This window comes from Mobula hypostoma, chromosome 2 (assembly GCF_963921235.1).
Source record: "Mobula hypostoma chromosome 2, sMobHyp1.1, whole genome shotgun sequence".
Taxonomy (NCBI): Eukaryota; Metazoa; Chordata; class Chondrichthyes; order Myliobatiformes; family Myliobatidae; genus Mobula; species Mobula hypostoma.
Window position 1 is genome coordinate 135,173,123 of NC_086098.1, and position 26,645 is coordinate 135,199,767.

A 26,645-nucleotide genomic window follows, 5' to 3' on the forward strand; every position below is an offset into this window, starting at 1 on the left:
TGATTGGGACTCCCATACTGTTAGGGGTCTAGATGGTTTAGAGTTTGTAAAATGTGTTCAGGAAAGTTTTCTAAATCAATATATAGAGGGACCAACTAGAGGGGATGCAATATTGGATCTCCTGTTAGGAAACGAATTAGGGCAAGTGACAGAAGTCTGTGTAGGGGAGCACTTTGGTTCCAGTGATCATAACACCATTAGTTTCAATTTGATCATGGACAAGGATAGATCTGGTTCTAGGGTTGAGGTTCTGAACTGGAAGAAGGCCAAATTTGAAGAAATGAGAAAGGATCTAAAAAGCGTGGATTAGGACAGGTTGTTCTCTGGCAAAGATGTGATTGGTAGGTGGGAAGCCTTCAAAGGGGAAATTTTGAGAGTGCAGAGTTTGTATGTTCCTGTCAGGATTAAAGGCAAATTGAATAGGAATAAGGAACCTTGGTTCTCAAGGGATATTGCAACTCTGATAAGGAAGAAGAGGGAGTTGTATGAAATGTATAGGAAACGGGGTAAATCAGGTGCTTGAGGAGTATAAGAAGTGCAAGAAAATACTTAAGAAAGAAATCAGGAGGGCTAAAAGAAGACATGAGGTTGCCTTGGCAGTCAAAGTGAAGGATAATCCAAAGAGCTTTTACAGGTATATTAAGAGCAAAAGGATTGTAAGGGATAAAATTGGTCCTCTTGAAGATTAGAGTGGTCGGCTTTGTGCGGAACCAAAGGAAATGGAGATCTTAAATAGGTTTTTTGCGTCTGTATTTACTAAGGAAGCTGGCATGAAATCTATGAAATTGAGGGAATCAAGTAGTGAGACCATGGAAACTGTACAGATTGAAAAGGAGGAGGTGCTTGCTGTCTTGAGGAAAATTAAAGTGGATAAATCCCCGGGACCTGACAGAGTGTTCCCTCGGACCTTGAAGGAGACTAGTGTTGAAATTGCGGGGGCCCTGGCAGAAATATTTAAAATGTTGCTGTCTACGGGTGAAGTGCCAGAGGATTGGAGAGTGGCTCATGTTGTTCCGTTGTTTAAAAAAGGATCGAAACGTAATCCGGGAAATTATAGGCCGATGAGTTTAACGTCAGTAGTAGGTAAGTTATTGGAGGGAGTACTAAGAGACAGAATCTACAAGCACTTGGATAGGCAGGGGCTTATTAGGGAGAGTCAACATGGCTTTGTGTGTGGTAGGTTATGTTTGACCAATCTGTTGGAGTTTTTCGAGGAGGTTACCAGGAAAGTGGATGAAGGGAAGGCAGTGGATATTGTCTACATGGACTTCAGTAAGGCCTTTGACAAGGTCCCGCATGGGAGGTTAGTTAGGAAAATTCAGTTGCTAGGTATACGTGGAGAGGTGGTAAATTGGATTAGACATTGGTTCGATGGAAGAAGCCAGAGAGTGGTGGTAGAGAATTGCTTCTCCGAGTGGAGGCCTGTGACTAGTGGTGTGCCACAGGGATCAGTGCTGGGTCCATTGTTATTTGTCATCTATATCAATGATCTGGATGATAATGTGGTAAATTGGATCAGCAAGTTTGCTGATGATACAAAGATTGGAGGTGTAGTAGACAGTGAGGAAGGTTTTCAGAGCCTGCAGAGGGACTTGGACCAGCTGGAAAAATGGGCTGAAAAATGGCAGATGGAGTTTAATACTGACAAGTGTGAGGTATTGCACGTTGGAAGGACAAACCAACGTAGAACATACAGGGTTAATGGTAAGGCACTGAGGAGTGCAGTGGAACAGAGGGATCTGGGAATACAGATACAAAATTCCCTAAAAGTGTCGTCACAGGTAGATAGGGTCGTAAAGAGACCTTTTGGTATAATGGCCTTTATTAATCGAAGTATTGAGTATAAGAGCTGGAATGTTATGATGAGGTTGTATAAGGCATTGGTGAGGCCGAATCTGGAGTATTGTGTTCAGTTTTGGTCACCAAATTACAGGAAGGATATAAATAAGGTTGAAAGAGTGCAGAGAAGGTTTACAAGGATGTTGCCGGGACTTGAGAAACTCAGTTACAGAGAAAGGTTGAATAGGTTAGGACTTTATTCCCTGGAGCGTAGAAGAATGAGGGGAGATTTGATAGAGGTATATAAAATTATGATGGGTATAGGTAGAGTGAATGCAAGCAGGCTTTTTCCACTGAGGCAAGGGGAGAAAAAAAACAGAGGACATGAGTTAAGGGTGAGGGGGGAAAAGTTTAAAGGGAACATTAGGGGGGGCTTCTTCACACAGAGAGTGGTGGGAGTATGGAATGAGCTGCCAGACGAGGTGGTAAATGCGGGTTCTTTTTTAACATTTAAGAATAAATTGGACAGATACATGGATGGGAGGTGTATGGAGGGATATGGTCCGTGTGCAGGTCAGTGGGACTAGGCAGAAAATGGTTCGGCACAGCCAAGAAGGGCCAAAGGGCCTGTTTCTGTGCTGTAGTTTCTATGGTTCTATGGACCCTAGGGACTTACACTTAGTGTACAAGTACAAACATAGTCATAGTCATACTGGGACATGCCCTCTTCTCTTTACTACCACAAGGAAGAAGCACAGAAGCCTGAAGACTCTCATTCAACATTTTAGCAACAGTTTCTTCCCCTATGCTATTAGATTTCTGAAAGGTTCATGAACACTACCACTCTATTTCTCTTTTGCACTATTTATTTGTTAATTTAAAAAATTAACTTTAAGTAATTTATTACGCTTGCACCGTACTAATGCCAGAAAACAAAAAATTCGCAACATATGTCAGTGACGATAAACCTGATTAAGATTCTGAGATTCTAGTTCTGTTTACTTTGAGTCTAAACAAAAGTCCTGCTATATTTCTCTCTCTCCTTTGCATTGCTCATTTAAAAAAAAATCCCATTGACAATGGGATGGGGGGAATTAAAAACATGCTTGTTATTTCAAAGGAATGAACACTTCAAGTAATCAGCACTACTTCATTCCCTACTTCACTGGTTTTCTGTCGAAGAAGGAATTTGACAGAAATGTTATCTTTTACTCACATCTGTTTAAAAATTCAGTTTGCTTTTGTTATGAACACTTACAACTGTGGGAAGCCCCACCTGATGCTTGTTTCCATCTAATACTTTGTGAATCTTTTTCTGGTGATACATTTCTGTAGTGTTTGGGAATGTGTTGAATACATTAGTGGTACTATTTTATTTAGGAAGTGCTTTTTTACTTTGGAGTTATCAAGCATTCCCTTTGAGACATTCGATGGAGACATTGTATTTATTTACTTGAACACTTGATGGAGTTCACTTTAATGTCAATTGATCTCTTGTGAACTTCGCATAATGCCTGAAGTCATACCATAAATTCAGCAAATACTTCCTTTTCTCAATTCATTAATCTCTACTAGATATGCTCTCTTGCTGCTGCTTTGTAAAAGGAATGAATATGCAGCTGTATGTGAGTATTATGCCTATTTCCTTACTTTGCTTTCTCCCACTCAGTTGATTTATAATTTAATAGTCAGATCAGAACAGACTATTCACATTGACATTGACAAATTTAAACTCCTTTGTATTTCTGTTAAATATGTTGAGTACATCTCAATGAAATTCACACACACAATCTGACATCCAGCATGGCTGCTCTGAAATTTAGAACTCTACTTTTGCTCACAAGATTGCCACCTTATCCTGAACGTCGGGTTTAGTGCTTCCACTGGCTCCTTCTTCAGACCCAGAAATCATTAGTTAATTATACACTTGTGGTTCTCGCTACCTGAGAGCAAACCCTGTCCTTTTGGACAACTCTAATCTGTTCACTCAGCTGTTGGAGAATTTCCCTCTCCAGTTCCTACCAATCACCAATGAATTGATGTTGCTTATTCTGGTAATCCATTGCTTTATGCTAATCAAAAATATCTCCCAGGTACAGAATAATTTTGCATCTATAGGTTTCTGGTTCACTGCTGACTCTGGAGGTGCAATATCATACTGTATTTCTCCTCCTTTATTCATGCTTATATTCAAACTTCTATCATTCAGAATTCCCAAGAGAAGTGCCCACAACCCTTTTCATAGATCATTGAATATTACAGCACAGTTCAGGCCTTTCGGCCCATATGTTGTACCACCTTTTTAACCTACTCTAAGATATAGGTAATCATTCCCTCCTATATAACCCTCCTTTTTTATTAACCATGTGCCTATGTAAGAATTTCTTAAATGCCCCTAATGTATCTGCCTCTACCACAACCCCTGGCAAGGCATTCAAGCACCCACCACTTTTCTGTGTAAAGAACTTACCTCTGATGTCCTCTTATATGCTCCTCCAATCAAAGTAAAATTATGCCCCTTTGTTTTAGCTATTTCTGCTCAGGGGAAAAAGTCTCTAGCTATCCATTCGATTTATGCCTCATCATTTTGTACACTTCTATTAAGTCACTTTTTATTCTCCTTCGCTCCAAAGAGAAAGCCTTAGCTCACTCATCCTATCTTCGTAAGACGTGCTTTCTAGTTCAACAGCATCCTGGTAAATCTCCACTACACCCTCTCTAAAGCTTCCAAATCCTTCTTCCATTAATGAGATGATCAGAATTGAACACCACATTCCAAGTGTGTTCAAGGCTTTATAGAACTGTAACATTATCTTGCGGCTCTTAATCTCAGTTCCCAACAAATAAAGGCCAATGCACCTATCAACTTGTGTGGCATCTTTGAGAAATCTATGAATATGGGCTCCAAGATCCCTCTATTACTCCACAATGCTAACAATCTTGCCATTAACCCTGTATTATGCCTTCAAATTTGACCTTCTACAATGAATCACCTCACACTTTCCCAGGTTGAACTCCATTTGCCACTTCTCAGCCTGGCTCTGCACCCTGTCAATTCCCATTGCAACTACAACAAATCCACAAATCCATCAAGCTTTGTGTCATCTGTAAACCTACTAACCCGCTCTTCCACTTCCTTATGCAAACCATTCATAATAATCACAAAGAGCAGAAGTAGCACCATATGGGCCAATACAGATCCATGCAGAGCGCCATTGGTACACTGACCTCCAGGCAGAATATACTCCATCTACTATCACCCTCTGCCTTCTGTAGAGAAATCAGTTCTGTATCCAGGTTTCCTTGGATCCTATGCCTCTTGTCTTTTTGAATAAGCCTACCATAGTGAGCCTTATCAAATGGCTTACGAAAATCTACTTACACTACATCCAGTTCTCTACTGTTATCAATGTGCTTTGTCACATTGTCAAAGAGTTCAGTCTGGTTCGTGAAGCATGACCTGCCCCTCACAAAGCCATGCTGAATATCACTAATCAGACCATGTTTAACCAAATACTCACAAATCCTGCCTCTAAGAATCCTCTCCAATAATTTGCCCACTGCTGATGTAATACTTGTTGGTTTACAATTCCTTAGGTTATCCCTACTCCCTTTTCTTAAAAAAAGGAATGTAATTTGCCACCCTGTAATCATCTGGTATTGCTCCCTGTGGCCAGTGAGGATGCAAAGTTCATCACCTAGGGCTGAGCACTCTCTTAGAAACATAGAAACATAGAAAATAGGTGCAGGAGTAGGCCATTCGGCCCTTCGAGCCTGCACCGCCATTTATTATGATCATGGCTGATCATCCAACTCAGAACCCAGCCTTCCCTCCATACCCCCTGACCCCTGTAGCCACAAGGGCCATATCTAACTTCCTTTTAAACATAGCTAATGAACTGGCCTCAACAGTTTGCTGTGGCAGAGAATTCCACAGATTCACCACTCTCTGTGTGAAGAAGTTTTTCCTAATCTCGGTCCTAAAAGGCTTCCCCTCTATCCTCAAACTGTGACCCCTCGTTCTGGACCTCCCCAACATCGGGAACAATCTTCCCGCATCTAGCCTGTCCAATCCCTTTAGGATCTTATACGTTTCAATCAGATCCCCCCTCAATCTTCTAAATTCCAACGAGTACAAGCCCAGTTCATCCAGTCTTTCTTCATATGAAAGACCTGCCATCCCAGGAATCAATCTGGTGAACCTTCTTTGTACTCCTTTGTACTCTCTTCCTTCACTTCTCATGGGAACCTGGGATACATCCCATCTGGCCCCAGGGACTTATCTAGCTTAATATTTTTCAAATTTTCCTAACAGCAGTATGTTTCAGCTTATTTCACATAAGCTGTAAAATCAGCTTATTTTACACTGTCCTCACAATCGTTAAGGTCTTCTCACCGGTAAATACTGAAGCAAAGTATTCATTAAGGATCTCCCTTACCTCCACTGTCTCTAAGGACATGTCTACTAACCCTTATTGGTACTACCCTCACTCTGGCCATCCTCCTGCCCTTCAAATATGTGTAGAACAGCTTGGGGTTTTCCTTAATCCTACTCGCCATAGTCTTCCATTGCCCCCTTCTAGCTCTGCCAAGTATATTCTTTAGCTTCCTGGCTACCTATATCTCTAGAGCCCTGTCTTATCCTTGCTTCCCAAACCCTAAATAAGTTTCTTCCTTCCTCTTGACTAGGTGTACCACATCTCTTGTAAACCATCGCCATCTTTTCCTTGCCTGAATGGAAAAACCTATCCAGAAACCCCAGGAAGTACTCCCTCAACAACCTCCATTTTTCTGTGTGTATTTCCCGGAGTACATCTGTTCCCAATTTATGCTCCTGAGTTCCTGCCTTATAGAATTATAATTTGCCTTCCTCAATTAAATATTTTCTCATACTGTCTGCTCCTATTCTTCTTCAAGGCTATAGTAAAGGTCAGGGAGTTGTGGTTACAGTCTCTGAAATGCTCTGTCTCTGAGAGATCTGACTTCTGACCTGTTTCATTGCCTCACACAAATGCAATATGGCTTCTCCTATAGTTGGTCTGTTTACATAATGTCAGAAATCCTTCCTGGATGCAACTAACAAATTCTGCCTCATGCAAGCTTTTTGCACTAAGGAGGTGCCAATCAATATTATTTGTTATGTTATCTGTTATTGTTGCACCTTTCTAAAACTTGCCTCCTGATCTGTTCCTCAGTGTCTCTGTTGTTATTGGGCATTCTATTGACTACTCCTAGTAGAGTGATTGTTCCCTTCCAGTTCTGACTTCTACCCTCACTGACTCAGTAGATAATGCCTCCACAATGTCTCCATTTCTGCAGATGAGACACTATCCCTGATTAGCCATGCCAGTTTCCCACCTCTTTCACCTCCCTCCCTGTTCCGTTTTGAAATATCTAAACCTCAGAACATCTAGTAGACATTCCTGCCCTTATGACAGCCAAGTCTTCATAATGGCCACAACATCATAGTTCCATATACTGACTCATGCTCTAAATTCATCATCCTTGTTCCTAATACTTGCATTAAAATAGACACACTTCAGCCCATCCCACCTACTAAAATTTTGCCCTATCAACTGCTTATCCTTCCTCACAAATTTTCTACATGCTACATCTACCTCGATACTAACTTCCATCTTCTATCTATTATTGTGGTTCCCATCCCCCTGCCAAACTAGTTTTAAACACCTCCCCCCCACCCCCAGCAGTTCTAGCAAATCCACCCACAAGTGTATTGGTCACCCTGAGGTTCACGTATAACCTGTCCTTTTTGTACAGGTCATACATTCTTCAGAAGAGATTCCAATGATCCAGAAATCTGAAACTCTGCCCCCTGCACCAATTCCTCAGTCAAGTTATTCATCTGCCAAATCATCCTATTCTTACACTCACTAGAACATGGCATAGGCAGCAATCCAGAGATTACTACCCTTAAGGTTCTGCTTTTTAGCTTTCTACCTAGCTCACTATATTCTTTCAGGACCTCAGCCGTTTACCTCTATGTTGTTGATATCAATATGTATCACAATTTCTGGCTGCTCACCTCTCCTTTTAAAATGCTTTGGACCTGATCCAAGGTGTCCCTGACTCTGACACCTGGGAGGCAACTTAGCCTTCTTGTGTCTCTTTCACATCCATAGAATCTCCTGCTTGCTCCTCTTAACTTGACTCCTTTATCATCACTTACACAGTGAATGGTATGGCACTGAGGAGTGTGGTAGAACAAAGGGATCTGGGTATACAGGTCCATAATTTGTTGTAAGTGGCATCACAGATAGATCAGGTCATACAGAAAGCTTTTAGCACATTGTTCTTCATAAATCGATGTATTGGGTACAGGAGGTGGAATGTTATGTTGAAGTTGTGTAAGATGTTGGTGAGGCCGAATTGTGTGCAGTTTTGATCACCTATCTACAGGAAAGATGTAAACAAGGTTGAAAGAGTGCAGAGAAAATTTACAAGGATCTTTAAACGCAAACAACAGGAATTCTGCAGATGCTGGAAATTCAAGCAACACACATCAAAGTTGCTGGTGAACGCAGCAGGCCAAGCAGCATCTATAGGAAGAGGCGCAGTCGACGTTTCAGGCCGAGGAAGTTGCTGGTGAACGCAGCAGGCCAAGCAGCATCTATAGGAAGAGGCGCAGTCGACGTTTCAGGCCGAGACCCTTCGTCAGGACCCTTCGTCCTGACGAAGGGTCTCGGCCTGAAACGTCGACTGCGCCTCTTCCTATAGATGCTGCTTGGCCTGCTGCGTTCACCAGCAACTTTGATGTGTGTTGCTTACAAGGATCTTGCTGGGTCTGGAGGAGCTGAGTTATAAGAGAAGATAGAATAGATTAGGACTGTATTCTTTAGAATGTAGAAGACTGAGAGGAGATTTGATAGAAGTATACAAAATTATGAGGGTTATAGATGCGATAAATACAAGCAGGCTTTTTTCATTGAGGTTGGGTGGGACTACAACCAGAAGGTCATGGGTTAAGGATGAAGGCTGAGAAGTTTTAAGGGAATATGAGGGAAAACTTCTTTACTCAGGCTCGTGAGATTGTGGAATGAGCTGCCAGCACAAGTGGTCCATGCGAGCTCAATTCAAACTTTTAAGAGGAGTTTGAATAGGTGCATGGACAGTAGGGATATGGAGAGCTATGGTCCTGGTTCAGGTCAATTGGAGTAGCTGTTTAAATGGTTTGAGCATGGACTAGATGAGGGCCTGGTGTGGAAAATGAAAGCCATGCACTTTAACTAATCTATGTTGTTTACCTGTGGTTCTCTTTCTCCTTAAGATTAAATAAACAAGCTATTTTAAAAAGGGGTATCTACAGTGTACGCTTGCAACTAGGTAAAATAAATCGGCCAGATGCCTTTGAATTTTGAGAGACAAATGCATGTAATCAAAAAATTTCACATAGAGCAATCTCTTAAATTAATCCCAGATTAATTAACAATCCGTCATTTTCTGGAATATAATGTAGTTACTCTACCCTAAATGATCTTTCACCTGGCATTTCTGTCAATAATGGCAGTTCAATGAATAACTTGTAAACTTCACTATATCAAAGCAAACAGAGTATGCTTTTGATTTACTGCATCCTAACAGGGAAGAGTTTGACTGGTTTCTGCTGTTTGTTACCAGAATCAGAAGAATCCGAGTCAGTTTTATTATCACTGGCATATGTTATGAAATGTGTTGTTTTTGTGGCAGCAGTACAATGCAGTACATAATCAAAACTGTGAATTACAGTAAATATATATTTAGTCAAATTAGAAAAGTAGTGAGGTAGTGTTCATGGGTTCAATCACCATTCAGATATCTGATGGCAGAGGGGATGAAGCTGTTCCTAAATCATTGAGTGTGTGTCTTCGGATGCCTAATCTCAAATAATAATGAGGCAGCCTACAGAGAAGAAGTCATCAGCCTGGCACAGTGGTATTAAAACAACCTCTCCCTCAATGTTGCAAAATCAAAGGAGCTGGTTGTGGACTATAGGAGGAATAGAGATAGGGTAACCCCTATTGACATCATCGAGGATTTGGGATTGAGAGGGTGAACAGCTTTAAGTTCCTCAGCATTCACATCGCCGAGGGTCTCACGTGGTCTGTACATACTGGATGCATGGTGAAGAAAGCACAACAGCGCCTGTTTCACCTCAGACGGTTGAAGAAGTTTGGTATGGGCCCCCAAATTCTAAGAACTTTCTACAGGGGCACAATTGAGAGCATCCTGACTGGCTGCATCACTGCCTGGTATGGGAACTGTACTTCCCTCAATCACAGGACTCTGCAGAGAGTGGTGCGGACAGCCCAGCACATCTGTAGATGTGAACTTCCCACTATTCAGGACATGTACAAGGACGGGTGTGTAAAAAGGGTCCAAAGGATCATTGGAGACCTGAGTCACCCCAAACACAAACTGTTCCAGCTGCCACCATCTGGAAAACGATACCGCAGCTTAAAAGCCAGGACCAATAGGCTCCGGGACAGCTTCTTCCACCAGGCCATCAGACTGATTAATTCACGCTGATACAATTGTATTTCTATGTTATAGTGACTGTCCTGTTGTACATACCATTTATTACAAATTACTATAAATTGCACAATGCACATTTAGATGAAAATGTAAAGATTTTTACTCATGTATATGAAGGATGTAAGTAATAAAGTCAATTCAATTCCTGTGCCTCCTCTCTGATGGTAGCAATGAAAAAAGGGCATATCCTGGTTGATGGGAGGCCTTAATAATGGATGCCTCCCTTTTGAGGCATCACTCCTTGAAGGTGCCCTGGATGCTATGGATGCTAGTGCCCATGCTGAAGCTGACTGAATTCACAGCTTTCTGCAGGTTCTTTCAATCCTGTGTGGTAGTCTGCCCATACCATATGGTGATACAGCCAGTTAGAATGCTCTCCACAGTATACCTGTAGAAATTTGCAATTGTCTTTGGTGACGTACCAAATCTCCTCAAACTCCAAATGAAATACAGCCATGGTCATGCCTTCTTTGTAATTGCATCAATATGTTTGGCCCTGGATAGAACCTCAGAGATGTGGACACCCCAGAACTTGAAATTGCTCACTCTTTTCACTTCTGATTTCTTTATGAGGACTGATGTACGTTCCCTTGTCTTACCCTTTCTGAAATCCACAATCCATTCTTTGGTCTTACTGATGTTGAGTGCAAGGTTGTTGCTGTGACGTTACTCAACCAGCTGATCTATCTCGCTCTTGTACACCTTCTCGTCACCATCTCAAATTCTGTCAACAATGCTGTGTCGTCAGCAAATTCATAAATGGCATTTGACAGCTGATAGCTAAGTGACTACCATTGAAGTAGCAAACGACATTTAGGAAGCAAATGGAACACAAACATTGGACATACTAGAGTACAAATGGAACAGGCTCCTCTACCCAGAGTGTTTGTGCTGATCATGATGCCAACTTAAACTAATCTCATCTGTCTGCACATGAGATACAGTAAGAGATAAGATTCAATTTATTTCATACGTGTACATTGAAACATAGTGACATGTGTTATTTGCATCTACCAACTCAGTCCAAGGATATTCTCTGATTATCTACCCAATCTATGTCTTTCATAACTTAATATTATTTCTATCAGGTTACCCCTCAACCTCCAAAGCTCCAGAGAAAACTATGTGAATCTTTTTGCACCCTCTCCAAAGCCTCCATATCTTATTTGTAATGTGGTGATCAGAAGAGCACATGGTACTACCAATGTGACCCTACCCACTAAAACTTGGAAGTTGACATTGAACTGAGGCAAACTGACATAATAATTATTCAACTAGTAGAATACAGCACAGGAACACACTTTCCAGCAATTTCTGTGCTGATCATGCTAATTTAAACCAATTCTATTTGCCTGCACGTAGTCCATCTCCGTCCATTCTCTGCCTGTTTATCTTAAATGCATACCTCTCCACATGTCTCTTAGAGGTTACTATTGTATCTTTCCATCAACTTTCCTGGCATTGGCTTCCAGGCACCTACTGCACTCATGAAAAATAACTTGTCTCATAAATATCATTTAAACTCTTCCCCCCCCCCCCCACTTTAAAACTATGTCCTCTAGAATTGACATATCCATCCTGGGAAAAAGACCCTGACTCTATCCTGTCTGTGCCTCTCATAAATTGTATACATCTATCCGGTCACCCCTCAGCCTCTGAAGTTCTGGAGAAAACAGTCCAAGGTGGTCCAATATTTCCTTATAATTAATAATCTCTAACCCAAGCAAAACCCTGATGAATCCCTTCTACACCTTTACCAAAGTCTTCACATCCTTCCTGTAATTTGGTGACCCAGACTACATCTAATGTTCCACATGTGGCCCAACCTAGATTTTATACAGCTGTAATATGACTTCCCAACTTTTATACTTAATGGCCCAAATACCATATGACTACTTTAATGTGTTGTCTACATTGGTAGCAACTTTCAGGGAGCTATAAACTTGAACCACAAGATCCCTTTGTACATCAATGCTCCGAAGGGTCTTGCCATTTACTGTAAACTTTTCACTTATGTTTGACCTCCGAAGGTGCAACACTTCACACTTGTTTGAATTAAACTTCATCTACCAATTCTCTATCTATGTTTCTAACTGATCTATATCTTGCTGTATCCTTTGACAACTTTCCTCACTATTCATAATTCTACACAGACCTTCAGTCAGAGTAATAGTCTTCCATTGCTAGCTCCTGCCTTCAATGGCCAAGCCAATCTATTAAGGCTCCATGAATTCTATGTGTCTTAATCTTCTAGTTCAGCCTACCATGAGGGGCCTTGTAAAATGATTTATTAAAGTTCATATAGACAATATCAGCTGACCTACCTTCCACAAACATCTTCATCACCTCCATAAAAAAAATTCAAAAGATATATCTGTTCTGCACAAATCCATGCTTTTCCAGATGTGTGTAAAGTCTATCCCTAAGAATTTTCTACAATAATTTCCCCACCACTGATATAGTTCTCTGACACATAATTTTGAAGTTTATCTCTTTCATCATAGGAACATCATTGGCTAATCTTCAGTCCTCTGGGAATTTGACTGTATCCAAAGAGGGATACAAGAACCTTTGTCAAGACCCCAGAAATCTCCTCTCTTGCCCCTTTAAGAATCTAGAATAGACTTCATGAAGCAGTAAGAACTTAACCACCTTTAATGTTCCTTATCATAGTAGAATTATCGCCACCTTGATATCAACATCACTAGGACATCAACATACCCCTCTCTGATTTCGCTATCCCTCATGTCCTTCTCCTTGGTGCATATTGATTTTCTCAACTTGTATTCTTCCTCTGGCCCCAGGCTTAAATTCCCTACTTTGCCTTAAAATTGATTTTATGCTACCCCTAGTGACTCTCTCTCTAGTTATCCTCTTGTTTTTAATGTATGTATTCCTTGGGATTCTTTATAATGCTACTCAGCAAAAGCATTTATTTCATGGCCTATTTTAGCCCCCTAATTCCCTATTTTAGTTTTTTTTTCTGATTCTTTTATAATCCTCAAGGGCTTCCTAGACCTTGCATATGCTTCACTTTACTTGTTGATTAAATTTACAGAATTTATCATCATTTAGGCTTCCTGAACCTTGCCATCCTTGTAGGATTTCCTCATGGGAACATGTTAGTCTTAATTTCTGACCAGCTGGCTTTTAAAGGACTCCGAACAGTCAGATATGGTCTTATCTAATATTCACCCCAGCTCCTGCCTAATACTGCTGTGATTAGCCTTTCTGCAACTTAGCACTTTCCCCCAAGCTCCAGGCTTATCCTTATCCATAACTATCGGAAAACAAGGAGTTATCGTTACTGTTCTCCAAATGCTTTCCTATTGAATCTCTGATCACCTTGCCAGGCTCATCTCACAATACAAGGTCTAATGTGGCCCTTTTCCTGGTTAGATTACCAACATAATGTTTCAAGGAATCCTTATGGATCCACCTAACAAATTCATAGTAGTTATGTTGTCTGTGCATATTATGGTAAGGTTATTAAGTATTAGATTTTTATTTATGACACTTTGCATACTGTACTTGCCTTTTTATTTCATTTCTGTATTTTCGTACAAATTCTTTCCAGAGTCAACACATGCAAAGCTTCAGGGCCCAATAGTATACCAGGCTGAATTCTGAAAGACTGTGCAGCCCAACTGATGGAGGTGCAGACGGATGTTTTCAACATCTCTGGAACAATTCATTGTCTCCTTGGTTTTGAAGGTGGCAAAGAAGGCAACAGGAAGCTGCCTAAATGACTATTGTCCAGTGGCATTAACATTAACCATTATGAAATACCTTGAGTGGCTGGTCATGGAGCACATTAAAGCTTTCTCCTGGCTACATTGGACCTTTCCCAGTTCGCTTACCACTCAAATCGATCACTGACGATGCAATAGCCTCTGCCCACCACTCTCTTCCGTCCCACCTGGAAAATGGAGTCTTAGATGCCAGACTGCTATTTATAGACTTGCTCACCATTCAATACCATCTTACCTCACAAACTGATGGGGAAATGGTCCTTGCTTGGTCTCAATACCCCCCTCTGCAATTGGATACTGGACTTCTTAATAGTAAGGCCACAGTCAGTCCGTGTGAGCTGCAATGTTTCTTGTTTCATTATGCTGAGCACTGGCGCTCCCTAAGGCTGTATGCTCAGCCCACTGCTGTTCACACTAATGACGCATGACTGTGTCGCAGGATCCAGCTCACACCGTGTCATCAAGTTTGCAGTTGACACAATAGTGATTGGCATTGTCAAGAGCAATGATGAGACAGAGTATAGAGAGGAAGTGGAGTGGCTGGTGGATTGGTGTGAGAAGAACAACCTAAGCCTGAATGTGGAGAAGACAATGGAAATCATTGCGGACTTCAGGAGGGTGCAGATGAACCATCTCCCTCTGCGAATACATGACTCCTCCATAGGGAGAGTTAAGTGCTCCAAGTTCCTGAGAGTTCACATCACAGGTGACCTAACCTGGTCCCTTAATATCACCCCTTCCTGAACAAGAAGGCACAGCAGCACCTCCACTTCCTAAGAAGATTGAGGCAAGCAAGGCTCTCCCACACATCCACCCCCCCCATCTTAACTGTGCTTTACTGTTGAGACTGTCCTGACAAGTTGCATCGCTAGCTGATATGGGAGCAGCTGAGCATTAGACCAGAAGTTTTTACAAGGACTGTGAGAGCAGCTGAGAGGATCATAGGAGTCTCCCCACCATCCATCAGGAACAGTTATCAGGAGCGCTGCATATGTGGGGCCCTTAGTATTATTAAGGATCCCACCCATCCATCCAGCATCCTCCTTGACTTTATACAGTCAGGCAGGAGACTACAATGCATTAAAAACAAGAACGGTTAGAATGAGAAAACAGTTTCTTCTCCCAGGCCATTAAGCTTCTGAACTCCAGGCCCCATTGTATTCGAAATGTCACTGGTTACTCTGTTCTGTAACTTGTGATATTTAGTATTTATGCACTTTAGTTTGTTATTTATGTGTGATTCATCTGTAGATTTTATCCTTACTTTATAGTCATTTAACTCTATACATGCATATAACATAAACCATATAAACTTGACTGTATGGGATTCATACTCTATTCTGGAATGTGTGCCCCATGAAAGTTAAGAGCTTACAGTATAGTAACACACGTGCTCACTGGTACAACTACATCACGAGCTGGGTTTGCCTTTGAGGTGAGATGATTGAATGTGATGATGTGCTGCCTACCACTTGTCTGTGCTAGGTAGCACTTTTGGTATGCTCCTTTTAAGAGTTGGGATTGATCTGGTGTATCCTGGTATTGTTGGCAAATTTTTGTAGCCGGGGCATTTTCGTGAGCAACTAGATAAAACAATAGCAGACCATGTGAGGCCAAAGGAACTATTCTGACCTGAACATGTATGCCGTACATCAAGGATTAAAGAAACTGTATTTTTAAAAAAATTCTCTTTGCTTACTAAATTGCATTAGTGATTCTCCTTCAAAGTACTTCATTGACTGAAAACCAGTTTGGGACATCCTACAAGGGAGGTGAAAAATATTACAGAAATGCAGGTGTATTTGACTTTTTTATAGGGTTGTGTCAGTGCTGTGATGTTTTAATGTTGTGAGTGCCTTCAGATCAAAGGCTCAGTTTTGTTTGGATTTTATTTGTGCATTGTTCAAATATAAAGAGTCTAAGATGTCATTGGCTTAGAACCTATCCATTTGTTTGCTGTCTTCTTAACTGCCTTGGCATCCTTTGTTGTAACTTTGACCTGTGAATCATGTTGGCAACACTGATTGCTTGTCCTTATCAAGCTATGTGCACTGTAGACTTATGATTCTTTTTAGTTAGAATCTCAACTTGAGAAACACCTGAAATAACTCTGTGGAACAATGCAGATTAAGAGCTGAGACAAAATAATTATATATATTCCACAGAAACTACAAGCTATGTTTCAAACTTTGAACATCATTTATTTATTGATTGATTGATTGACGTGCAGTGTGGAATAGGCCCTTCCAGTCCTTCGAGCTGTGTTGCCCTGCCCTGCATTCCTCAGGCCTAGCCTGATCATGGGAAAATTTATAATGACCAATTAATCTTCCAACCAGTGCACCTTTGGACTGTGGGAGGAAACCAGAGCACTCTGTGGAAACTCACATGTTCACAAGGAGAGTGCACAAACTCCTTACAGGCAGCGGTGGGAATTGAACCCGGGTCACTGGTTGTGCTAACCTCTACGCTACTATGCTGCCTCAAACATCTTGACCCCAACTTGCATTTTAAATTGAGGAATTATCTGTGTAACTAGGAATAGACATCTCTCTCACTGATACTGATATGTTTGTTTTATATTTGACAGAGTGCGTGGTCTGAGAAGGAATTAACTGTGAAACGATCAGAGAAGGTAAATTTTATGTTTAGTTTTATTTATTTTAGTCAGATTTGCTTGTAAGTTAATGATATTGAAAGGCACTGTTAATTTAAAGAGAATAACAGACTTTTGAAAGATTGCTAGTTCCTATTAGATTGTTTTGTAGAAGTATAAAATTATTCAATAATAGCATTCAAAAGAGAGATGTACCAAAATAACTGAAAAGACAATAGAACAAATTTGTCTGTAGATTCTGAAAGAGGTGTACTTTTTCTCTAACCATTGTTTTGGATCTGCTGGTCCAAAATCAGTTCCCTGCTGAGGAAATCAAATTAGTTTTCAATGTTGGAAAGACAATTGATAGGATAGATGGAACATCTCTAGAGTAAAGCCTATATTTCCCAGCTAATCTCAATATTTGCTGTTTAATAGGTTAATGAGGGAAGGAAAACAAACAAAAGGGGATATGCAAGCTGTGAAATGTAGGTCAGAGTTGTGGCTAAAACCTTTCAACCAAAGTGAGAATGTGTAAATATTCAGAAGAGGCAGATGGGAAGGAATCCCTATAGAACGAAGGACGAGAAGAATTATAATCAAGTTAATAGTGGGAATCTTTGTGTTTCTAATGAATAATGGTCACGAACTTGTCCTCTGAGATGGAGACAGAAAAATACAGAAAAAAGAGACCCTTTGAAAGTGAAAGCAGCTTAAAAATTTGCAGTGAAGGAAATAATTTTTCAGTTGTTTATGGATAGAAGAAACAGCACCAATATAATCATAAATATACCAGATAAGGAGTTGAAGGTGAAAGGCTGAGTTGGTCTTGTTACGTACCCCGTAACTGGGTTGCCAAACCAGCAGAAATGGATCACTCAGTTGGAGTCTGGAGTACTAGAACTAAGAAAGTTTTATTAAAGAAACAAGCAACACAGTAATCGAAAGGATAATAAATGCAACAATTCAACAATGATAACCACACATGTGCACAGAATTAAGATAACAGCATCAATCAAGCTCTATCGTTGTCTAGGGGTAAATGACCAATTTCAAAATGACTCAAAGTTCAGTCCAGTTCGCAGTAATCGTTGCCATGGCGGTGGACAACGTGGGGGAAGAGAGAGATAGAATAGGAACAACTGATCATTCAGAACGGCTTCACTCACAGACCAGCGGGAAGGCTCACAAACAGCATTTGGGCGGGTCCTTGGTGATGTCACCTGAGGTCACCGACTGTGACCCCTCCTCCAGATGCGGTCGATCCTCTGCAGTGAACCCGGCACCCAGGCAAGGGCGGACACACACCGGGTTCCCGCTGATCGTACCTTTCCACCCTTGTCGTTGTCTGGCACTTCTCACCCACTCGTGAGAGGCGCACCGCTTCCAGGGTCTCGTTACCTCGGGTGGCGTGTGTCTGTCTTAGCGAACCTGTCCCTTTTTATCCCCCTGCTGGGGTATCGCCTGTCCATCACTTCAAACAGTTCAGGGTTCAAAGGGGGAGCCGCTCCAGACAGCTCCCTCTCCCACGTCCCTCCATTACACATCTCCAGACGCTGCTCCATTGTTCCTTATCTCTCCTTCCCCTGAGGGCAGGTGGCAGACCAACTGCTGATGCCACTGATGCTAGCCCAGGCCAGCAAACATCTTAATTTTATGTGTATTCTCGTAACAGTCTTGAAACCAAGAAAGCTCCATATATTAATGTGGATAAATGTGAAGTTATCCACTTTGGTGGCAAAAATAGGAAAACAGATTATTATCTGAATGGTGGCCGATTAGGAAGAGGGGAGGTGCAACGAGACCTGGGTGTCATTGTACACCAGTCATTGAAAGTGGGCATGCAGGTACAGCAGGCAGTGAAAAAGGCGAATGGTATACTGGCATTTATAGCGAGAGGATTCGAGTATAGGAGCAGGGAGGTACTACTGCAGTTGTACAAGGCCTTGGTGAGACCACACCTGGAGTATTGTGTGCAGTTTTGGTCCCCTAATCTGAGGAAAGACATCCTTGCCATAGAGGGAGTACAAAGAAGGTTCACCAGATTGATTCCTGGGATGGCAGGACTTTCATATGAAGAAAGACTGGATGAACTGGGCTTGTACTCGTTGGAATTTAGAAGATTGAGGGGGGATCTGATTGAAATGTATAAGATCCTAAAGGGATTGGACAGGCTAGATGCAGGAAGGTTGTTCCCGATGTTGGGGAAGTCCAGAACGAGGGGCCACAGTTTGAGGATAGAGGGGAAGCCTTTTAGGACCGAGATTAGGAAAAACTTCTTCACACAGAGAGTGGTGAATCTGTGGAATTCTCTGCCACAGGAAACAGTTGAGGCCAGTTCATTAGCTATATTTAAGAGGGAGTTAGATATGGCCCTTGTGGCTACAGGGGTCAGGGGGTATGGAGGGAAGGCTGGGGCGGGGTTCTGAGTTGGATGATCAGCCATGATCATAATAAATGGCGGTGCAGGCTCGAAGGGCCGAATGGCCTACTCCTGCACCTATTTTCTATGTTTCTATATCCAATGAAGATACGGGTTCAACGTATACTCATCTAAGTTTCCATACCTTTGATCTGGAGCAAGTGAGTAGAGTTGTTGCTCCATGTAAGAACAGTTTCAGCTTGATAGTTGATGGGGGGAAATAGTTGGGACCCTCTGACTATCCATCTGTGGAGTGGACCTGTTGAGAAATTGCATGCCAAAAGTGAGGGTGAGCTGGTTGAGGCCAAAGAAGTCTAACAGAGATGTTTGGAATGTAAGTACGAAGGGCTGCCCCAGGAGCAAAATAATGGCGACAAGGCAACAAGAATTGGAGTCAGTGGGGGAAGAGTAAACTGAAGCAATGGGTGTACCTGGACAGTTCCAATTGTGGGTTTTCCTGAGAAAGTGGAAGCTGGTGTTGCATGGTTAAGGGGCTATGAAGCAGAAGGCTGTGGATAGAGGATCAGTGACTGGGGGACAATGGCATGACATTCAGTGCTGGGGCTTTATTTTCATTTCCTACATATTTTCCTTACAACTGAGAGGTAGGTCATTCAGCCTGTTGATTCTATGTCGGGACTTCCGGTAGAGCTCATGGAGTGAAGTCGTGCTCTTGACTCGCTCCATTACCTCTGAGTTTTTTTTCTTATGATCAGCTATATTTAACTAACCATTAAGGCATCGACTTTTACAATAATCTGAAACAAATTGGGCTTTTTGATATTCGGATGCTTTTAAGGTCTGCTATGTCCAAGAACGGAAAAAACGGGAAAGGCGGCAAACCTCCGGTTAGACCGAAAGGTACCGATCTCCCTCCGACTGAACCGCCGTTGACTCTGAAAGTTATATCGAATCTAATTCAAAGGGAAATTTCAACCTCTATAACGGAGCTGATTCGTGCGGAAATTTCAATTAATTTCCAGAAAATTGCGGATTCAATCGATAAAATGCAAATATCTATCACGGAACATCAGTCGGCTATATCTAATCTTCAAAAATCCACGCAACAAAATGAACTCAAGATGGAGAAAATTGAAGAAACAATTACTTCAATGAAGAAAAAACTGGACTTTCTGACTTTTAAAAACTCTGACTTAGAATCCAGAATGCGACGGCAGAATATTCGAATTATTGGTGTTCGTGAAGCTGTTGAATCTGAGAACCCTATAAAGTTTTTTTCTCAACTTTTAAAAGATGCATTTCCTACCATATTTCCTGACCAACCACCGTTATTGGATCGGGCTCACAGAATTCCATCATATTCGTCTAAGTCAGATAAACCTCGGCATGTCATTTTACGTTTTCATTACTTTCAAGACAAGGAGAAACTGCTTCGATTTGTTCGATCTAAAGGTTATATTGATTTTTTGGATCTTCAGTTCCGATTTGTGGAGGACTTCAGCAAACAGATTCGGGATTAATGGGTTCGTTACAGATCTGTGATGTCGGAACTCTACAAGATGGATTTAAAACCAACCCTGCGCGTTTAAGGATTCGTACGCCTGATGGAGCCCTTCGTTTTTTTGAATCTCCATCGGATGCCCAGAGTTATTGGATCAATTGTCACCTTCAACATCTTAATGGTAATTTTTGATTATCTCCGTTTGATCGGAGGTTGTGAATCTGTCGGGTTTAATTTTTGGTTGCTTTATATGGGCAGAAAACTTTATTTTTGATTAATTAATATGGTTGCCAAACTTTCTTTCTAACTGTGTCATTCCTTTCTTTTTCCTTGGGGATTCTGGGTGGTTATTTCCTCAGCATCATTTCGTGTATTTCCTTTGAGGCCTTAAATTTCGTAGTCTTTAAATGTACTTTTTTCTGTAGGTTTTCCTAACTAGTTTATGTTAATAATTTCGTTTCTTTTTTTTTGGTTATCATAAGGTCTGTGGTCTGTTACGGTTTTCTTTATATTTTCTGGCTTTTTCTCTGTTTTATATCGTATTTGTCTTAACTGTTCTACTTTTTTTTATTCTTTTACTGTTTTATAACTAGCTGATCTTTTTTATATTTACACTTTTTTTAGTGAGCGTCTATCGGAAGTCATGGGGGTAGTTCTAGTGCTTGCTTCTTTCTGGTGGGTTTGCTTTAGATTTAGCCTTGGGGTCATGGGGTGGGGTGGTGGGAGGGGCTTCATGTTTTAGTTTTTTTCCTCTTGGGCTATTTACATTGCTGAAGCATTGGTTGCGTTCTCCTACCCGTTATCTCTGGTTTGTTCTGTTCCCTTTCCCGGTTCGTGGGTCGAACCTATCGTCAATCCTCTTTTTTGCGGGTTGACTTTAGGGTTTATGGAGTCTATTATTAATTTTGTCCCACTAATGGTCTTAATCATCCTATTAAAAGGAAAAAAGTTTTTAAAGTATTCCAGAGACTTAAAGCACATGTTCTATTTTTGCAAGAGACCCATGTAAATTCTGGAAGGGACAACAGTTTCATTCGAATTCTAACGCTAAGATTCGAGGCGTCTCTATTTTTATAGACTCCTCAGTTACTTTTGTACAACATGATATTATCTCTGATCCGAATGGTAGATTTCTACTGGTTAGTGGCCTACTATTCAATAAAAAAGTAGTTTTGGTTAACGTTTATGCTCCCAATATGGACTGCCCGGAATTTTATAAAACATTATTTAATCGGTTCCCGAATTTGAATGAGTTTTCATTGATCTGGGGCGGAGATCTTAATACTTGCTTATCTCCAGTTTTGGACCGGTCGGCTCCTCTACGGACCTTACCTAATAAATCTGCAACTTTGATTAACTCATTCCTCTCTGATTCTGGGTCGACGGATTGCGTTTTTTGCATCCTCAGGAAAAAGATTTTTCTTTTTTTTCACATGTTCACCATTCCTATTCAAGAATTGATTTTTTTTTGTTGACTCTCGGCTTATCTCTTCAGTGATTAAATGTGATTATGATTCTATAACCATTTCGGATCATGCTCCACTTAAGCTTTCTATTAAAATTCAGGTCAATACACAAAATAATAGACAATGGCGTTTTAATTCGTCGCTGCTACAGGACTCGGATTTTGTTAACTTTATGAATGAACAGATTGATTTCTTTTTTACAATCAACTACACAGAGGATATTTCTGTGAACATTCTTTGGGATACTTTTAAAGCTTATATTCGTGGTCAGATTATCTCGTATTCTGCTGCTTTGAGGAAGAAGTTGAAGCAGGAGGAGTTGGTAATTGTGGACAAGATTAAGGAAATTGATAAGAAATATGTTACAGCTCCCTCTGAGGAGCTGTATAAACAAAGAACTGAACTTCAAATGGAGCGCAGCTTATTACTTTCGTCCTCGATTGTAAACCAATTAAAGAAAACAAGAAGTGAATTTTATGTACACAGTGACAAAGTTGGTAAACTGTTGGCTAACCAACTGAAGTCTAATTATACTAAATCTCAAATTAATCAGATTTATAATCAAAATGATTGACTGATATTTGATCATGGGGAGATCAATCAAACCTTCTTTGATTTTTATTCTTCCTTATATCAATTTGAGTCTTTACGAGACTCTAAATATATGAATGACTTCTTAGATAACCTAGATTTCCCTGAGATTTCACAGGATATGTCTTCTTTGCTTGATACTCCCATTACTACTGATGAGATTAAGAATGTTATTTCTTCTATGAACCTGGGGGAAGCTCCTGGCCCTGATGGGTTTACCATGGAATTTTATGTTTTTTGCACCTTCATTAATCCCTTGGTTCTGTAGGGTTTTGGAGGCTTCATTAAAACTTGGTAAACTTCCCGTATCCTTTTATAGAGCGTCAATCTCTCTAAAATTAAGGAAGGATAAAGATCCTGCTCAATGTGCATCTTATAGACCAATATCTTTATTAAATGTTGATTCTAAAATTTTTTCTAAATTATTAGCAAACAGATTAGAAAAAGTACTCCCTTTTATTATTTCGGAAAACCAAACGGGTTTTATTAAAGGTCGTTACTCTTTCTATAACATTCGCACACTGTTAAATATTGTTTATACCCCCTCACAAAATGTTCCTGAGTGTGTTATCTCTTTAGATGCTGAAAAAGTTTTTGATAGAATAGAATGGCCTTACTTATTTAAGGTGCTTGAAATGTTTAATTTTAGCTCGAAATTTATATCCTGGATTAAACTGTTATATCATTCTCCTATGGCCTCGGTCCGTACTAACTCTTTAAGCTCACCTTTTTTCCCTCTTTTTCGAGGTACTCGACAAGGTTGTCCTCTTAGTCCTTTATTATTTGATATTGCATTAGAACCTCTTGCAATTGCCATTCGAGAATCTCCAAATATTATTGGGATAACTCGGGGCTTAAAGTCCCATAAAATATCACTCTATGCTGATGACTTACTTTTATATATTTCTAATCCTCAAAAATCTATCCCTGCTGCTTTAGATTTATTAGCACAATTCAGTCTTTTTTCAGGTTATAAATTAAATCTTAGTAAGAGTGAACTTTTTCCGATTAATAAACAACTTCCCTTGTATCATAACTTTCCGTTTAAATTGATTAATAACTATTTCTCATATCTTGGGATTAAAATTACTTGTAAATACAAAGATTAATATAAGACTAATGTTTATATAATCTTATAATGTAAATATAAGACTAATTTTTTACCCTTAATTGATCATATTACTCAACTTTCATCTAAATGGTTTCCATTATATTTAACTTTGATTGGTCGTATTAATGCAGTTAAGATGTTTATTCTGCCAAAATTTTTATATATATTTCAGGCATTACCGATTTTTGTTCCAAAATCTTTTTTTGATAAAGTTGACTCTAAAATTTCTTCATTTATTTGGCAAAATAAAAACCCGAGATTGGGTAAAATACATTTACAGAAAGCCAAGAGAGATGGAGGTCTAGCATTACCTAACTTTAGATTCTATTATTGGGCGATTAATATTCGACATGTGAAATTTTGGTTGCTTGACCAAGATACACTATCCATTCCTAAATGGATAGTATTGGAATTACATTCTGCTCAGGGCTATGCACTTGGCTCTATTTTAGGTTCCTCTCTTCCTTTTGATTTGAAACGCCTCAAACTGGTCTCTAACCCGATAGTTAAATATACCTTGCGTATTTGGTTTCAATTAAGAAAATTTTTTGATCTCAACCAATTTGGGCTAGCGATCCCTATTTTAGGTAACATATTTTTTCCTCCCTCTTTCATGGATCGTGCGTTTCAAATTTGGAAGACTAAGGGTATTTCACGGTTTTTGGATTTATTTTTAGATGGTTCCCTTATGTCTTTTGAACAATTATCTAATAAATATAATTTACCAAGAATACATTTTTTTAGATATCTCCAAGTTAGAAATTTCCTAAGTACTATACTCTCTTCCTTTCCGACGCTACCTCCTACATATATTTTAGATACTATAATTAACCTTAATCCATGTCAGAAAGGTGTAACGGCTATTATTTATAATATTATTATGAAACTTAGGAAAGGTCCATTTGATAGGATTAGGTCAGATTGGGAACAAGAATTGGGTTCTATTATTTCCGTGGATGACTGGGGGCAGATTTTATAATTAGTCAATACTTCCTCTATCTGTGCTAAACATTCCCTAATTCAATTTAAAGTTGTTCATAGAGCACATATGTCCAAAAATAAATTAGCTCGTTTCTATTCTCATATTAATCCTTTTTGTGATAGATGTCCGGGGCAGATAGCCTCTTTAACTCATATGTTTTGGTCTTGTCCTACTCTGGAAACTTTTTAGAGAGACATTTTTAATATTATCTCAAAGGTATTGAATATAGATATCTCTCCTCATCCTATTACTGCTATCTTTGGATTACCTAAAATTTCCAGTAATCTTTCCCCTTCAGCCCGTAGAATGATTGCATTTCTTACTTTAATGGCGAAAAGGTGTATCTTACAACATTGGAAAGAGCCTAATGCTCCAACTACCTTTTTTTGGTTTTCCCAGACGATATTATGCTTAAATTTGGAGAAAATTAGAAGTAATCTTTATGATTCCTCACTTAAATTTGAACAGACCTGGAGATCTTTTATTCAATATTTTCATTTAATGTAATTTTTTTCTCTTTGTTCCATATTTATATTCCCTTCTTGCCTTTTTTTTTTAACTGTTTTTAATGGAGGTCGGGTTTGAGGACGTGATTTTAAGTTCTTTAACTCTACCTGTTTCCAAGTTAGCCCATTGCTTTGCTTTGCTTTTAGTTTAGTTGCATGGTGGGTTTTTTTTTGGGGTCTTTTTTTGGGTTTTTTTTTCCTTTTCTCTATTGATATATATAAAAATTAGTATACTATTATTTTACCATATTATTTTATGTTTAAATTGCACTGTTTGTATCAATTTTTTCTTCTGTATTAATATTTCCTGTAATTTCTAACAGTGTATTAGTGCCTTTATGGTTTACCCTTTGTATACTTATTCAATAAAAAGATTTAAAAAGAAAGAAAGAAAGATTCTATGTCAGCTTGGTCAGGAACTAGATGAGTCCTTTTGCCCAGTAACTTCTAAGTCGATGTCCAGTACCTTTCCACACTTTTCTCAATCATCAAACTTAATATACAATAGCCAATTAGGCTGCAAGCTCAACTTAGGAATGTGGCTAAAGACATTTTATCAAGGGATCAGAATCCAGAGAGAGGGATTTGAGGAGGTGTCTGAAAAACTGGCATTTGGTCTATGGGTGCTCAATGTCATTTTGCCGTACTACAATGCAGCACTTTTGTTGATTGATTCAAGCAAGATATCAGGGTTGGTCCATAATGGATAGAATGCTGCATATAGGAGGGGTGGTTGAAAGTGAGTAAGCTGAATGGAAATATTATTATTAGGTTCACATTGGCAGGTAGCCGTGAATAGATTAGAGAAGGTAGCAAGGCTGAAATAAGTGATTCTGATGATCAGAATTTCTCAAGATATAATCGCTGCAGAATTGTTGAAGAGACATTGACCTGAAATGTTAACTCTGTGTCTCTGTACAGATGCTATTTGATCTGCTGATTGATTTTATTTCAGAGTTCCAGCAACTGGAGTTTTATTGTGATTTTTCAGTTAGTTGGAGCAGAGCATGCCAATAATCTTCCAATGCATTTCCAGTGATAAAATAATGATTATTACATTGTGGGTTTGTGTGCATAGATTATGCCATAAGCCATGTTCTCAGCAAACAGTATTTATTATTGATTAAGCAATTATACAATGCAAACCAAATTGCTGCAGATTGAAGGCATAATGACAACTGCCACTGTGCAGGACACTGACCACAGCCTTATAGGAAAGTCCACCAACATAGTGAATACCAGTTCTAAATACAATGACATTTTTTTCGTCAACCACCCTTCCAGACTTTAAATAAATATTTTTTCCAACTCTCTTTTAATTCAGTTACCTCAACTCTATGCTATACTAAAATAGTACGACATAGGTTCTTCCTAGACACGCCTTTGATTAAAGGATAATTTCCTTTTGCTCTACTTTAGGGGGTTCTGAAGTGGCTGATGAGGCCATTG

At 39.8% G+C, this 26,645-nt stretch overlaps 1 protein-coding gene across 5 annotated transcripts in view; it reads left to right on the plus strand.

Moving 5' to 3' along the window:
- nphp1 (nephronophthisis 1) overlaps positions 1-26,645 on the plus strand; it is a 93,759-nt gene that overhangs the window by 61,937 nt on the left and 5,177 nt on the right. For 2 of the 5 annotated variants that reach the window (XM_063040712.1, XM_063040713.1), the window contains one exon: positions 16,651-16,695. In XM_063040712.1, the coding sequence (XP_062896782.1) occupies positions 16,651-16,695 (45 nt within the window). Of the gene's footprint in view, positions 1-13,885; positions 14,265-16,650; positions 16,696-19,877; positions 20,722-26,645 lie in introns of those variants that run through there. The other 3 variants (XM_063040714.1, XR_010017033.1, XM_063040715.1) reach the window with 3 other exon arrangements.